This window comes from Canis lupus, chromosome 37 (assembly GCF_003254725.2).
Source record: "Canis lupus dingo isolate Sandy chromosome 37, ASM325472v2, whole genome shotgun sequence".
NCBI lineage: Eukaryota > Metazoa > Chordata > Mammalia > Carnivora > Canidae > Canis > Canis lupus.
Window position 1 is genome coordinate 19,389,732 of NC_064279.1, and position 17,809 is coordinate 19,407,540.

At 35.0% G+C, this 17,809-nt stretch overlaps 1 protein-coding gene across 9 annotated transcripts in view; it reads right to left on the reverse strand.

The window, feature by feature from the left end:
- Positions 1 to 1,072: 1,072 nt before the first annotated feature.
- Positions 1,073 to 17,809, reverse strand: part of ERBB4 (erb-b2 receptor tyrosine kinase 4) — a 1,110,465-nt gene continuing 1,093,728 nt past the window's right edge. For 6 of the 9 annotated variants that reach the window (XM_025441718.3, XM_025441720.3, XM_049106413.1 and 3 more), the window contains 3 exons: positions 13,260 to 13,307; positions 12,200 to 12,497; positions 1,073 to 9,379 (listed from right to left, as the gene is read on the reverse strand). In XM_025441718.3, the coding sequence (XP_025297503.1) occupies positions 8,934 to 9,379; positions 12,200 to 12,497; positions 13,260 to 13,307 (792 nt within the window). In that variant the 3' untranslated portion in view covers positions 1,073 to 8,933. The remainder of the gene's footprint in view (positions 9,380 to 12,199; positions 12,498 to 13,259; positions 13,308 to 17,809) is intronic. The other 3 variants (XM_025441721.3, XM_025441722.3, XM_049106414.1) reach the window with 1 other exon arrangement.

Sequence of the window (17,809 nt, forward strand, 5' to 3'; positions counted from 1 at the left end):
GTGCCACTGGAAATGTCAACTGTACCTTAAGGTATTAGAAACATAAGTTGTTTCTTCCTCTTCTTCAGTCTATCAATGGCTTCATATACGTGGTGCCTTGACATATGTCATTCTGAGCACAACAAAATGACAGTGATCCCAAATAAATGGGTCTAAACATTTAAGGAAGAGAATATGTGTGTGTGTCCATGCAAATAGTAGATCCTGTTGACTACAACAGGATCTATAAAGACCTATATCTGAATAGATTTAAGAGAACTTACTCCATTTTTTTGTTGAATCATATACTTTCTATCCACTGGCCCATTTGAGATCCTATGTAATCAAATAACCATGGTAGTTTCAAAGAGTAATGATAGAGTCTTGAATGAGAAGTTATTGGAATCTAAAAGTTCTTACACTTTGGAGGTATGAGGGAGTAAGAAACGATATTTGAAATAGAAAAGTTAAAATAAGAAACTTGAAGGAGGAAGCTTTTCATATCATCAGTCTCTCTAAAATTACTCTCACACATTTTTGTGGGCTTATCTCAAATCAGCAGTCAGTTCGTTGACTATTTATGGACCCATTCCCTCTTCTTCTCTGTAAGCATGGTACTAACATTTGATTTTTGATATTCTTGCTAACAAAAGATTTGCTGGAACCATTTGAGTAAATTGCAAAGAGGGCAGAATGAAAAAATATTATAAGAAAATGTTATTATTTGGATACTACCTACCAAATATTATATTATATTATATTATATTATATTATATTATATTATATTATATCATTCATTATATCATTATATCATTATATCATTCTCTGAAAACAAACCAACCAGTTAATTAAGCATAGTCTGCACAGAGGAGTAAGTCTGTACACATCAGTAGGCATATGCTCTAGATGGCAAAAACATAAGGAATGTATCACATTCCAAACAACCAAAGAGTTCCAAGGAATAATTAATGACATTCATAAATGTGGAAAAAATAAGCCCACAGTCACATCTTCAAATTATTAAATCTAGAACAAATCCTCTTCTTTCCTAATTGGTTTTTCTTGTAACAAATTTCTGACACAAAAGAGAACATTTGTTTCATATTTTATTGAATTTCATTTATATTAAATTAAAAATATATTTCTGACAGATTCATGTAACAAAAAGGCAGAACAGTTTTCAAATTGTTCAGCTGGGATGATCAGTACGGAATGAGGCAAAGCAGGTCGCATTCTATAATTGCCTTGTACAGGTACAATTCTTTCCCAAGAGCCAAGAGAGGATCCTTGAGAACTAACTGAAAGCCTAATTACAGAAATTTAAAATACTGTTTGTCCCTCATTCTCAAATAACAACAGAAACTGGGGGAAGGAAAGTAGAATGGGGTGAAGGGTTGGCGGAGAAGAAAGAATAAGGGAAATTATACTAAAAATATACCTAACATTAAAAAAGTTAGTATGTGTTAAGTGCATAATCCTTCATAGATAAAATAGAAAAAAAATCAAAATAACATTACACCACACACAATTGGCATATCCTATTGTGTAAGCGAGTGCAGAGGTTGAACACGTCACAATAGTGCTGAACACAGAATCACAAGTAATGTCAAATGATAACTTCCAACCAAAAGGAAACAATCACAAGCCAATTACTTATATACAAATCAATCCTAAAGACATTATGTCCCAAATAAAGATGTCCACAAAAGAAAATCAAAGCAACATTACCCTTATTTACAAATGCAACTAGCCATGTCTTTAACAAGCTATAAAAATACTATTCACATTTTCAAACATACAGTAGTATTTTTTTGTTTATTTCAAAAAGGCAGCTAACTTTGAACACCGGGATTTAAATGAAACATTGATGGCTTACCAGCTAGGTATTTTTGCACCCCTGTCCTTTGAAGATACTTCACAAGAGAGAGGGCTTGTTTTCTGTTTGCAAGTTAAGAACGTAAGGAAATGAATACGAATGTATATATAATACCTTAAGCCTCTGCCTTTTCGGTAAAATGTCTCCCTTTATCACCTGAACTGAGCTTAGTCAACTACTTGGATGCTTGTATGAGATGAGTGTTTGAGTGAAGATTTAACATGACTTAAGTTTTTTTTTGTGCTGTGAATTGTCTTGCAGACCGATCTCATTTTTGTTTGATCTTGCTGTAATGGTGCCTAAGGAGATGAACAGCTAGTCATACCATGTAAAGATGCAGTTTCGACATGCAGCAATGCGAGAGTCCCTGGTGCTCACAACAGGAGATGTAGACACACCGGCCAGTGAGGTGTGCATTCAAAGTTAGCTGCCCTCACACAGCTGCTCAGTTTTATGATCGACCCATTTAACAGCAGTACCAGTTTATGCTACATTTTTCAAAGTACCTTACTTTAAAAGAACAGCTTACATATCTACATTTAGAAAATAACTTCCATACTTGATTACTGGAGTAATCCCAAAAGGGTTCTTGGAGTGCTATGGTGTAGTCCCCTCACTCCCCCCTCCCAGCCCCTGAGAGATCCAGAAATATACAGGAAAATGACTCTCACATTAGGGAAAAGGTACAACCCCCATTAACGGAAGAATCTGGAAATGATACTCGAGAACCAGGTTATGTCAATATATAGGAGGTATGATTTGATTTCCTTCACAAGAGCCGCAGGCTAAGGGGAAAACATCTACATATTAGGAATAAAAATAGCAGTAAAGGCAAAGTGGTTTGGACAAGTCAGACTGTTGCCTACAGGTATGAAACTTTGTTTTCTTATATTTGTATATGTGTACAAATATAACCACTTCTCATGATATGGGTGAGATTTGTTAGAGCATTGAAATAAAAAAGTCCTTAAAGATCAAAAGTAGAGAAAAAAGTGGCAACTTATCAGACAACATGGATTTTCATTGCAGTGAAACTGCCCTCATTATATATTTATCAGATAGATGAATGATCCAATAGAGGATTACAGGTGGTTCTCAAAGCTGAATAACCTTTACTTTTATGATAAGACTCTTTGTTGTGAAAAAAATTACAGCAGCTGTAAAATATTTGCGATCAGGAATAAAATAAATACGTAAAGTAAATAAGTTAATTTGCTGGCAAAGCTAACTTCTCATTACATGTAAGTTTTTTATGAAAAGATTAAATCTAAGACCTGCCAAGGGTATGTGCACATATGTGAGTTTCAAGATTTGTCACAGGGCTGACTCGACTCAGATTCCTGCAGAGAAGGATATAGTAAGAGAATTGATCTTTATGGAGAAAAGTAATTTTAATATCAGAAAGTATACTCTGTGCAGTAATTTATTTGAGAAGTATTTTAAACAGCGTCCACTTTGCTAGAATCGTTTATAGAAAAGTCAGGCATTTGAGGGCAGAGGCTAAGTCAGTGTTTCACAAAGCAATGTGTGGGACCTCAGAGATCCACTATGGCTTCAGAGAGGGACAGCCTCAACAGGGCCACTTTGAAGAAGGTTGTAAAGTGAAGAGAACAGAGGTGGTTGTGCCAATGGGGAAAGGAGGAAGGGTGGTATTTTTCTCTAAGGTCTAGAGAAATTAATTTTTCTGTGACTCCTAACAAGATAATCACTTACTTGCAAAGCTGGTCATTAGACAGTAATTTCCAAGGGAAGCATAAAACTACCCCAAGAAGTTGGGGCTTAGAGTGTTTTCAGCTCATAACTGAAAGAGAAACATTTTCTTCTGCCCAAAATATCACCTGGCTGGAAGGAGGTGAGGCAGGAGTCTGCAAAAGTGACCACATCCTACATTTTTGTACCTCTACAAAAGCAGTGGGACTTGAACAGTGTCTGAAGTTTTTACTATTTTATAGAAACTTGCTTTGTAATGAAAAGAATGAAGCCGCCCATGGTGTTAAAAGCCATTTGTCCATACAAATGCAAGTGTTCCTGACCCAGCATGATGCCCACAACAGCTTCATGCTTGTAAGTATGGAGAGAACTACTCTTGCAAAGGCATCTCTGGGATTAGAAAAAATCGTATTCATTCTACCCAGAAGTATAAAAGCTGGCCCCAGTTGTAATATTAGTAAAATCAAGGTCTCGACTGATAAATGTTATTTTAAAATCACGCCTAATTTACATCTGTATAATGTCATTTGTTCTTTAGCAAATGGCAATCAGGAGACAGGAGTCTGCCTTCACGTGTCTACATGGGTACAAGGCTGCCTTTCAAAGTCCATATACACAATGAGAGGCACAGCAGAATTTTCTTGCCCTTGGCATATACGGTAGAAGTTAGTTTCTCTGGCTTTCTAATGACCAGAAGTTTATACAGCTGGACTTCTCGTTTGCAATATTAAAAATCACTGGTCTATTAACTAAAGTTCAAAACAATGGGAATAACAACAGTTTGAAATGCTTGGTTTAGCATTATTTATCAGAATATTGTTAACTAATTGCTTCTTTTTGTTTCTGGAAATGGGAAGGTATCGTGAGAAAAAAGGGACATTTCATAAGTTAAATGTATTTTGTTTGTTCACTAAATGGCACCACTCAATCTTTGTCTCTGCATAAGGTAATAGAACATTTACATTTCCTTTACTTCGTTTTTGAAGACCTCTTGCTTAACGTCATGTAACCTATTTGCCTGTTAAATTCTGCAACGTGGTGTTTGCAATACAAATTAATTTTTTTTCTCTTTACACTTAATACAATTAAAAGAATAAGAGAATGAGAACAAAATTTAATTGCAATGCTTTAAAGCAAGTTTTCACAAGTGGAACCAGCTCTTTATATGTCTACTTTCAGCTAAATCTAACAAATAACAATTTTAAATGGCAAACTTATTTTTTACTATGCAAAATCCATCCTACATTTTCATTATCCTGCATTTTATCTTGTTACCTAATATTTTGTGGTTAATTTTCTAGTTTGATTTATTTAATAATATTAAAATCATTTAATATCTGATAACCTAACTAAATCTACATCTTACAGCATTATCATGGTTTTGCCCAGTTATATACATGCTCTCATGATCACCTTTTCTATTACCTTATGAACTACATACTAGTTAAATAATCAACATTTATAGATGGATGAATAATTCAAGTTTTGAAACAAGGGTTAGATAGCTCTAGAAAACATGTATTTACATCCTTCCCTGTCGGGCTGAAACAATTTCACTTTTCTTTTCATGTTGACACTTCAAAAAGCATATTGATAGCCCCTCAGACTTCATCTAGCAGCAGAACCTCACAGACCTTCTACTGATTTGACCTCGGCATCAGGACTATGCACGATCTTTTTGTCACATCCTACTTTTAGAAGGTATTAACACATACATTATAACACTTAGAGCGCTATCTCTTCTGTTTCTCTGTATACAAACAATCGGTTGTTCTTCATGATCTACTAAGATTGTATATTTTAATAAAATCTGAGTTTGCATTGTTTTTTATTCTATTTCAAGAATATTACTTGAGAAAGAACTCTCACCCTAACCTGTGCTGCTATAATTTGGAAGACCAAGTGTTACTCAGTAGTCCAAGCATCTCTCTTTATGGTGCAGAATGCTTTGTGGTTCTGGGTCTACTCTGGTTTAGAGAACATCTTTTCTCATCTAAGAACTAAAGAATGGTTCTTTAAACAACCATTTAGCTATACAGTTTTTCCTTATCTGTAGGTTGGATTTCCCAAGATAGGTATAAGCTACAAAATCTGGTGATTTAATAAAAAAATACAGTCTGTGTAAATTTAGTACCAATTTTTCTCAAATTGACTTAATTGGTTCTGCATATTTGCATTGATACAATTAGGCTCTGGGATTTGATATTCGGATGCACGTTGCAGCCTTCAATTGGTATTTTAAAATTTCACTCTATTGGATTGAATAGGTTATTTTTTTGGAACAGATAAAACTGTATTTTTTTCTTCCTTTCATAAACTTTGAAATATATTTTTCCAGGGGGACAGAAATAAGAAAGAAATCCTAAAACAACTGAAATAAAATATGTACTACAGAAATCATTCAAAAGGAATACTAAAGTATTTTTGTGAAGCATTTTGGGTCATTTTGAATTATACTTGGATCTATCTCTAGTTATTAGTGGTAGATTACCTGATGTGTAAGGGGTTTGCATTCTTAAAATAAAGGAAACTACATTCACTGAATACATTCTATTACCTTAACAGTAAAAAAATAAAAATAAAAATTTATTTCCTTCTTAAATGATTCTTTTTTCCATATTCAAGTAGAAACCATATGAATATTGGAAATCAGAAGGAAAAAAATCAAGTACTAGTATCCAACAAGGGTGCTGTCCATGGTAAGTTGGTAGAGATTTATCTAGAAAGGGAGGTTCATATCCAAATTTTCATAAGAACTGATGTGAGGTCTCTTTCTCTGGAGACTCCTCTGAATGGGTGGGAGAGTTGAAAGCTCTTGGGCTGTAGGCCCTAAGTCATTCTATGTCTTCAACCCAGAAAAGTTCATAGTTGAACCTCACTAGCAGGGATCTGACAAACTGCTCCCTTGCTCTTCGTCACTCTTTTAGCTTACCTTATTTCTCATAACTTAGTAAGAAACCAGTCCTGACACCTCCAAATTTCTTGGCCAAAGACCAACACCCACAGTGACCTAATGGTCAAATTAGAATCCAAATAGGCCAATTAATCAGTGAGGCAATATCCTTCTACCAGTTCCTGTTTGGATGATAACATTGAAACTATACTATTTGTCAACTTCAGTAACTTGCAGGTTGTTTAATTCATGTTCCAAATGAGTTCACAGGAGATCTTTTAACAAACAATTGATTTTATGATGACTGCTCACAAAATAGTCCATAAAATCTTATTCCTTGAACTTACGGGGAAATTCAATCTCATTCCAAATAAACTGACTTAAAATAATTAAGTTAGGGATAATATTGCATTTATGTTGATGTTCCCCACATACACAGTGCTTTTAGTAGACTCTAAATAAATACCAGTTGAAAAAATAAGGGAGTTGAATAGATGGATTCACTTATTTTTTCAAAATAGGCAGAAACCTAGATTTCTTTGCATTTTTTTTTCTCTCTCTGTAAACCCTCTGCTTTACCAATGGAGATTTTTAGTCTCATGGCTTTCTTTTTTGTGATAGACTTGAATTTGATGTCAACATTTTAACAGACGAAAATTTTTTTTAAATCCAAATGACTCTTCAAGCAGATTTTCCTAGAAAAGAGAGACTACCAGATTTTCCTAATTATTGACCGTAGGCCTCTTGTTCCTGGAGACTCATTCCTACCATTTTGTTCCCATTGCTCATCTTAACTCAGTAGGTATTCTTTAAAATGATACATAAAAAGATGGCTCTAGAACTAGGATGATGTGTTTGAAGAAAGTACTATTATACAAAGTATCAAAAGATTAGTATGTTGGATATTAAAATAATTACATGAGAAATTTTTCATGTTTATTTACAACTTTTGACCCAAGAACCTATCTATAAATTGTGAACGTTTGTGTATTTTTTTATTATACCAATTTATGTGCAAAGAGTTACCTTCTACTTAATATAAATAGAGTCTCATACTAGAAATTCCATGGAGTCAAGCCAATCCTTACTTGCATTCCTTCATATGGAGTGTACAAACTGGATAACTTTTCTTGCGTAGCAAATGTGATATCACTTGTTGATAATGTGCTGGCCCTCTCACCATAATCTCTTGGATACTGTTCCAAAGTCCTAATTTGCTTGGTTTGGCATTTCCACAGTCTTTCCTTATCTTAGCTCTTTTAAAAAATGTACTTAAATTATTTTGCTGGTTGCTTCCATATTGCTTCATTCAAAATCCAAAATGGAGTTCAGAAAGAGAACGAATAAAATTATAGCTTAAGTGCAAACTACATTTCTGAGTATCTGCCAGGTAGACATACCCAATCCAGTGTCTCTTCCAGTTCAATGGATTCCCCATTGGACCACCCCTGAAAGTGTCAGTAGTTTTCATGAACCACATAGAACTGTCTCTTAGTTTCCCATTTACTCTTTACACTACCAACTGCCTATCAAGTACTGTCATTCATGGAGAAGAAAATGTTGAAGAATGTAAAGGATGTGGGGGTACATATTCCATAGTGTAAAACATGAGAGTTAGATTTGATGTTACACTTAACTAATATCTTGGCCTCCCCTTCTATTTTAAAGGCCATATATTTAAAATAATGGTCATTTCACCATAATAAAATATTTTTTTTACAATTCTGTCAATTTATAGCAACACATAAGAAACTTTGATGTAAAAATATTTGCAATTAGAAATTAAAGTCAAAATATAGGGAGGTAAAAGTAATATAAAGAGACAGATCAAAGCTGTCAGAACAAAACAAAACAAAAAGACCAAAAAAAATCCCTCCAAACATTATTACTAGTTATAACTTTTAGAGAGATTAAAAAATTATGAAAGCTGAGTTGGCCATTCTTGCTTGTCAGGATAGAAACTGTTGGAAAAGGAAATTGGATTTTCAATTTCAGTTACTCCCATTTGTTATAGAAAAGGTTATCCTTTTGTTCTAATGGAAACTTCATTACAATTTCCAAGGATAGTGTAAATGCATACATCAGTTCCTACAGATAGGAACAGATAGCATGGGTCTTTCAGGCATCTGCATTAAAAAAAAAAAAAATAGAAAGAAGAAAGAGAAAACGTTGAGAATTAGCTTGACAGCAGGCAGTATTGCCTTTTATTTGTTGGCCCTTCTCTAGCTGTTCCAGTCTCCTGACCAACCCATGCAGAGAAATGAAGAAACAGTGTGGTTCCTCCTGTCTTTCTCTTTCAGTTCTTCCTTCTAGTGTTCAAGTTAGATAAGCACATGACTATCATTGCATCTCTATATCTTCCATTGGGAAGTGTCAAATCTACTGGCCTTGGGAATAGAAGGAAGACCATAAGAGAAAGAGAGGCGGCAGGGAAATTGGAGCGGGTGTGTCTGTATCTTAAAGCCACTGCTGAGCTTACACCACAGTATTTCGGTGTCTGTAGGGTGGAGGAGGCAGCACAGTGCCTGGCTTCAGCGAGAACTCAGAGAGGTATTCAGGATTCTCTGCCACAATAGGCCGGATCCGTCCATTTTGTTTATAAAAATATTTTGTGCTGTACTCCTGCAGGTAGTCTGGGTGCTGAAGGGTGCTCCGAGGTGGCAGGCTGTGGTTCCAGTAGTCAGGGTTGTCGAATGCTTTCTTGGCCTTCTCTGGCACAGACAGTACATTGTTCTTCAGGTATTCGGCATTCCCCAATGCGTTGGCAAAGGTGTTGAGGTACAGTGGCTCATTCACATACTCATCCTCTGCCTTGGGTGGACCATTGGAAGCATTGTGATATTCGGGATTATCCAAAGCTTGAAGGTCTCCATTCTTCCTCCGAGAAACAAAAGGGTTCTCCTCCACAGGGTTCAAGTATTCTGAGGAATGCAAAAATATCAGTTAGTATCTACTTTCTGGAAAATGTTAATTAGAAGAAGGTAATGCAGGATGGTCAGCTTCTTTCTCCAGAATCATAAAGCCATGGATTTGTTTTCATGAATTTTTACAAAAACTACTTTGTCTATTACTTTTGTCATATGAAAAAAAAGAGTAGGTGGACCAAAACTCTTTAATGACTTAGCAAAGCACCGCAGGCCAGAAGCCCTAGTTCCTGTCCCCTACATTGTTCCTTTTTCCTTCTAATTGCATTTATGTCTCCTACATAGAAGGCCACTTGTTTGAATGCTTCTGTTTTCTAAAAGTCAGTATTTTATTGTTGATGAAAAATAAGGCAATCTATCAGGGGTAAATAGCTTTTAAATGCGGAGAAATTGGAATTTTTTAAAGGGTATTGGAAAATCAAAATGTCTATGGCTTAGCTCCATGCCAAGGTAAATGGATAAAGTGAAGGAATAGTGTTTTTCAGTCTGTGTGTTTTGCTCTGATGTCCATATAGGTAAAGTGGATTTGATTACAGATGTTTTTCAGAAAGCACTACATATAGGAAAGGAAACATCTAAAGAAAAGACTCAACTAATAAAATCTGATAGACATCTAGCATGTCACTAGATTGACTTGCTCGACAATACATATGCCTAAGAATAAAGTGTAATTAGAGCATTTACTTCCAATGGCTAACCATAATCACAAAATAACAAATTATTAGTTTGAATTATATGAAATAACTGTTTTGTAGATTGGCACCAGTCATTATAATGGCTATTTTGCATGATCTGATCTGATAAATTAATACAGAATATTTACCCAATTTTTAAAAAGGTGTTATCAATGCTGTTCTTCTCAAATATAATTCTCTCTATGTTTATAGTATAGACGATATATAGACATCTATTCATGCAGAGAGTAGACCTTTTTGTCCTCTCTTTTAATGTCTACACAGAAATGACACTTCAGCTATTCCTATTTTGGTGTTGGGGCAGGGGAAGGGCATAATTGTTTGTTGAGATGCCACCGTTCTGAAACAAACTTTCTATCCTCTATATATAGCCTGACAAGTAGAGAAAAAAATTGCATCAACTTAGGGTGATTAGTCCATGGTCTTTGATATACTTAAGTATTTAGCATCATGTGCAAGTTCAAGGATAGTAATGACTATCCCACCATCATACATAGGCATGACAGGAACTTACATCTTCCTCACAGCAATCCTGTGAGAAAGGAAGTATAAGCTGTATTTTTTTTTTCAGTTTTATAAATAGAGAACCAAGATTAAATGATGTATGAAGGATACAAGCAGTATTGAACTAGAATTCAGTTCTAAAACTCCTGTTGAGCCATTTCCTTGTTCTACTGTACTGTTTTAATTATTGTCCCTAAAGGGGTAGGAAAAACTTTTCACTTCATAACATGTTGGAATTTGAATGGTGTTTAAAGCAATTGACATTTTAAGAAAAATATATGCAAACAAACTTTTAAGGGAGACAGAATCTGATTTTCCTTACCAGGTTCCTGAAACTCATTAATTGAAAGTGTAATGAAGGTCTATACTAACATTCTCTACTCTCTGAGAAGTAGGCTGGAGTACAATAATCTTCTATAGAAACTTGTATTCAGAGATAAAATCAAGGGATGCTCCACAGTGAGTCTATACAGGCTGGCTTGTACTTTTTCTCTTAGAAGGTTCATGGTACCTTTTCTCAATGCAATCTACTTATCTATTTCCTGATGCAAACGTGCAGCCATGTAGTTGTAAACAGAAAAACAACTCTATGGTTGAGCTAAGAATCTTCCCAGAGACCATTCCACTTTTAGGAATCTGCCAAATCTTCTCAAAACCTACATTTGCGTAACTACTTGGCTACCTTCCAATTCTTTCAATTCCTCTAATTCTTCAGTGCAGTAATACCTTTATATACATCAAGATAGATATGTTTTAATAGGCTATTTACAATACATATTTAGGGATCCCTTAATCAAATTCTATAAAATGGAATATAACCATATATTAAGGAACATAACGGGCTCTTCTACAGAGTCTTAAAAAAACTTTACTTGATACTTGACACCCTGAGATACAATCATCAGTTTTTAATAACAATCATCCTTCTTCTCCTTCCTCCTTTCTATGATGCCGTTAACATGGAAAGAAAGCAGCTTTTTCAAAATTGAAATGTCATTGGATTTGGATGTCTCACATTTCTACTACTAACTTTGTAAAGTCAGCACTGAGCTTTGTAGAACTACAAATGGAGTATTTTCAAGACACGGTGGTATACATGTATGTAAACGCTATGTCAGAGTTTTAATTTTTGAAATGTGTCATACAAGGAATCATAATCTCCTGTAATAAATGATCATTCTAATGATGGAAAATTTTAAAGAACTGACCAAATTTTTTATTGGTGCCATCATAATACCAGTGTTTATGATCTCCACAATAAGTCCAATAAAGCCATGGTGGTGAAATTTTGTGATGTGCTTCCTCACTCAAATAGTCCAACAAAGATAAGTTTAGATCAGTGCTTCTCAGGTTTGTGCATAAAAGTCACACAGGGAATTTGTTAAAATGCAGATGACTATTCAAGTGGTGCTCGAGATTCTGATTTCTAGAAAGGCCCTGGATGATGTAAATGTTGTGGATTTGGACAGTATGCTACATAGAGCAGCAGCCTAGGCCTTTTCTGGGTAACAAATGTTACATAGTCCAGTGGTTTGGCAATTTCCCTTCTATATTATATTGCTCATTTTGATGGATGTGAATGTTGAATGCGAATCATTTCTGAACATTGTATTTGTACCTTGTTTAGGTTTATCTCGCATAGGGGTCATGTAACCTTCTTCATCCAGCTCTCCTCGTGGGCTTCGTTCTGGGGCAAACACAGTGGGATCAGCGCTGTACCTCTGGGTGCTGCTATCCTCTTGGACATGGGGTGCCACTGGCTTGCGTAGGGTGCCATTACAACAGGAGTCATCAAAAATCTCAGCTGTAGCCCCCTGAGCAACTGGAGCTTCTGGAATCGTGCTGGTCGTGGCTCTGTAGGGCACAGGCACTCCTTGTTCTGCAGCAAAACCCCCATCTCGGTATACAAACTGGTTCTGTCAACGGTAGAGACACATTTAGCCAGGAGTTATTTTAGAAATAGGTATAAAAAAATAACCATGGATATGAAAACTTGTCTTTCAGACAAAAGTCAGAGCTTCCTAATTGAGTTTTTCCCCTAAATGGCTAACAAGTTTGACTTACAATCACCTAAAATTACAATATTTCTTAAAAAGTGATCCTGGGGAAAGAATTTGGAAATATATTTAAATCTTATTGTCCACCTAAAACATGACCTAATACTTAGTATTTCGTGCTATTTTCCCACAGTTGCCTATTTTTTATATAAAATTCAAATTTCATGACAAATGGAAATGTTATTAACTGTAGACAGTTGACATTAAGAATAGAAGCACAGTGATGCCATTTGGATGGTGATATTTTCTCTTCTGTGGTCAGTATGACTTTAAGTCTCCAAGTACCTAAGTAGGGAATCATTATTGAGACTCCAACTTTTTAGCACACAACCTATAATCATGGAAATAATGATAACCTCCTCGTCCAAAAGCATAATTTATGAGTCCAGATAAATCCTTCAGGTAAAAATTGAAGCTTACTGTTGATGCATGGCATCTCAGTTTTGGATTACCTATTGAGAGAAAACATATCCACAAAGCCAGCTATAGAATCTACAGCAAATTATTAACTCACTGTTGGCAAAAGCAAAATGAGAAAACTATGGGGAGACGAGAGAGAAGAAACATGACAAGTAAAGACCAAAAATACTAAAAGATGAAGGTTGATCATGAAATACTTACTCCTGACATGGGGGTGTAGGCAGGAGGAGGGCTGTGTCCAATTTCACTCTAATAGGAAAGAAAAATGGAATGATGGATATAATAAGAGGTAATATGAATGAAAAGAAAAATAAAAAAAGAAAAGAAAAGCCACATGAGTTGTATGAACCAAAGGGGAAAACATGCACAACAGTGAAGTTTGCTAAATGGTAAAATTTTATGCACCCTGACTACAAATGAGTTTATTTTTGTGTTTTGAGAATATTCTATATTTTAATTCAAGCCCTGAAAAGAAAAATTAGATAGAAAAAGTAAAATTTTTTTAGTAAAATTTTTAAATGGAGTAAAAATTAAGTTGACAATGAATGTTTTTCTGATTAATCCTAGAAGAAAGATATAAACGGTAAGTAAATGACTATAGTTTTAAATAAAGAACCATTTCCTTCCTCACATGTTATATGAGTGAAATGGCCACATACCACAACATTAGTTCTTTCTTGTAAAAAGAAACTTATCTAAAAGGAGATAGAAATGAATTTCAATTTTCCTTGAATAAGTTTTACTGACAAGTTACATTTATTCTTCATTATTTCAGCAAAGGGTCAACTTTCCTTTAAAAAAATACATACTATTTTCTCTACAGTCTTATTTTTATACGTTAAGAAACAAAAGGAAATCATGGAAAATTAATCCTCTTCCTGGAAATATGCTTTGTATACATTAATTTCTTATATGTAGAAACAGTTAAAATTATATATGAATTTTTTTAAAAAGGCATCTATATTCTTATAGCTTTATACTTCATTCTATGAGCTAAATAAAAGTGGATATAAAAATATGATAAAATAGTAAGGACAAATTTCCTTAGGGTAAGTAGAGGGGGTTGTATGAATATCAACATCATTTCTAAACAAACAAATAAATATTAATTAAATATATTTCTTGGGAACATACTATCTATGTGCCAGGCACTTTTCTAGACCATGGAGGTAATGAATAATGCAGAAATAATAGTTAATTTTATGAAGTCTTCATTCTCTGCATCCATGTATGAAACTTGGCTAAGTATTATTCCAGGCTAATTTACAATTTAGAGATTCATAAAATAAACTCTAAGAAGAATATGGTTCCATGGAGATTGTTTAATGTAAACTAATAACAACTGGATAACACAATTTTCCATAATTAACTTAGTCACCTGGACTGATCAAGGACCAAGGTCTGAACTCCTACATTAAGTTTACATTTTAACTCTCCTCAAAACTGAATCACTTACATGATGGTAATGTAACTGAGAACATCTTGAAGACCATGACATGGAAAATTAGAGATAAATTTGATATGCTATGCATATGTGGTAGCATTGTCCAAGAGACATATTGTTTTACAATCTGTTAGATACCTGAGCTCTGATTCTAGTCACCAAATTTACTGATGTGGTCAATTGTGAAACATCTCAGACCCTCATTTTTATCCTTGGCCTCTCACTCCTTATATCTCAGCGAAGACAAAGTAAGAAGGTTTATATAAATGAATTTTGCAAGCTCTTCACTACTATCACAATGTAAAGGATATATAAAATTTAAATATTCACATCTGCTAAATCAGATTTTTAAAGTCGGGCAATCAAAATATCAAAGCTACTCTTCAAAGAGGCATTTAAAAATGCTTCCCTGTTCCCCATATCACCTTCAGTATAAGTATATTTTGTTATCTTTTAGAAAGATATGCAATTAAATACTTTTCTTTCATAAAATTTAGGAGGGATTTGCTATATAGTTCAGTGATGTGTAAAACAGAGGGATGGTATGGGAATATGACAAGTGTCTGGTGGAACTTTATCATATTATAAATCTTGGCCTTCCCCCATCATTAAACCCCGATTACTGAGCAAGCATTTATCAAATATTTATTAAACCCCTACAATGAAAGTGCAGGATCTGTGGTAGACGCTGGAGATACTATGAGACACGAGGATAGACATGACCACTGGCCTTTTGCCATTTACACTGAACTATCAAATATTACCTGAGATTATTAGAAGAAAAAGCAAGAGTAAAAGGAAGATGGGGTGAATTTATTTGAATTCTATGATTACATATTAGAAGAAAGATATTCCTGTTCCTTTGACCGCTTACTTCCCAACAGTTGCTCTACTGAGTCATGATTGACTAGAATCCCAGCTTAGGAAATAGCACTGACGGCTCTACATTTTGTATTTTATAAAACTTGAGGGATAAGTAATCAAAGGAATAACTTGCAAATCATTCTTCATCAGGAAATACTTTATTATATATATTCATTATCTGGGCTCGACTGCCTTCAACCACAAACACATCATGCTAAAAAATAACTAGACCTCTTGGGGCATCTGGGTGGCTCAGTTGGCCCGCCGTCAGCTCAGGTCTCTCCCTCTGCCCCTCCCCACTGCTCCTGCTCTCTCTCTCTCTCTTTCTGTGTCAAATAAATAAATAAAATCTTAAAAAAATAATAAGTAGACCTCTTGAAGAGAGGCCATGCCATATTAGAATGCAGGCACTGTCCCTGTGCTGGCAAGTCTCCCCATCAGCAACCTGCCAAATCTATATCTGGACATATTGCCAGATACCATCACAGTAATAGGAGTGTCTTCGTGCTTTTCCTAGTTTTCTGCATTAAAATGGAAAAAAATGCTAAGCAAAGTCCCTTTAGCATTCATTGTTTTTAGGGTTACTGGCTGCTTTTTATTTTCCTGTTTCCATTTTTTTTTTTTTTCATTTGCTTTTTTTCTGTTTTCCATGATAAAAAGCACCTCATTCATTTCTCCCTGGAAGGGCAATGCAGCTACAAGGGAACATCTGTGAGGCCAATTAGCCGGGCTGGAAATGTGATATAATTGTTGTTTAAATATATTTAAATTACATGTTAATCACTATGTCATAATTTATAGGCTTTGAAAATAACTTTTTGTACTTGAGAGCCAAGCCAGATTTTACTTGTTTTTGCTGCTTTTAGTTTGTAACAAGCTCTTCTTATTCCCCGCCCCGCTCCCCCCAACTCCCCACACTTGGAGAGCTGAACTTTTAATATTGGAAAGAATGACAGCTGCAAGCAAATTGGTTGAGTAAAAATTAAGATCCCCACAGTCAGAACGGGCTGGAGTGACCTTAAGGTTCTAAGCAGAACAAAGCAGTGCTCCCAGTTAAAAGGCTTTTGTTTTTTCATTGTGCCACTTTCTGCCGTCCATCAAAGCCCAGCTTTATGGATCTTCAGGAAGTACCGGTGCATCTGTTCAATTAGCTGATGAGGGAATTTACTGTCAGCAGCACATAGATAGAAAGAGGGGGGTTATAAACTGGCAGGTGATACGGAGTTTGTTTCTGGTGGGGGGATTTGTAAGGGTGATGGAGGGAGTCAAGTTTAGTTTTGTTGCCCTATCACTGGCACATTGTATGATTAACCTGGACTCAAAAGCCAGAGGTTATAGAGAAGGCAAATATCAGCATATATATCAAATATGGTCTTAAACGTACTTTGAATACATCATGTCTTGAGATTTACATCTCAGTTGAATGATAAAAATATGAAACTTTGTCTTATCTGTACTCTATTTTTCATATTTATTGTTTTTTTAAAAAGATTTTACTTATTTATTCATGAGAGACACACAGAGAGAGGCAGAGACATAGGCAGAGGGAGAAGCAGGCTCCCCATGGGGAGCCTGATGCGGCACTCAACCCCAGGTCCCTGAGATCATGACCTGAGCCAAAGGCAGATGCTCAACCACTGAGTCACCCAGGTGCCCCATATTTATTATTTTAATTAAAACATTGTATTGTTTAATATTGCTCCTGGGGAAATTTTAAATTGCTAACCAGATGAATTTTGTCTTTTAATATTTTTTACGGAGTATCATATAGATCTATGTTCTTAGGAAACAAAAATACATACCTAGCGTCTAACTTCTATCTAAATTAAACATGCACTTAACAAGAGAGAGATTGTTTTTTTATCTTCAGATAATTTTTCCTATCAATATTAACTACAGGATTAAAGTTTCTAGGGTCAAGAAACACTCTAAATCCTTTTAACTGAAGCAGAATGTATCTCTGTAAGATGTACTAATCCATCAGCACTAATTTATTACCTAAACACATGTAACTATTAAGGGTTCTCAACCATTTATCCTCCCTGGCATGTATTCTTAACACTTTGATGGACCTATTCACATTTTTACAGGTTAGGTAGCAGACAGATAAAATGTTTTGGGCATGGCTGTACCATATATTTTTTCACAACTGAGTTCAATATACCAACATTTGAGACATCTAGACTTAGAATCTTCATTTTTCATAAAGCAGCCAAAAGAAAGCAGGCAAAATCTCTATATAGGAAAAACCAGCAAGAACTGGGAGAAATCCTCCTGAATCAAGGCAGCTGGCTTACACACTTACATGCACCCCCTACACATATGTATATACAAATTACACAAAACATCTTTTGTTTATTTATGTATGAGTTTATTATGCACTCATCTATCTACTTGGTTTGATGATGTGGAATGCTGCTTTTTAGATCAAGAAGTACAAACT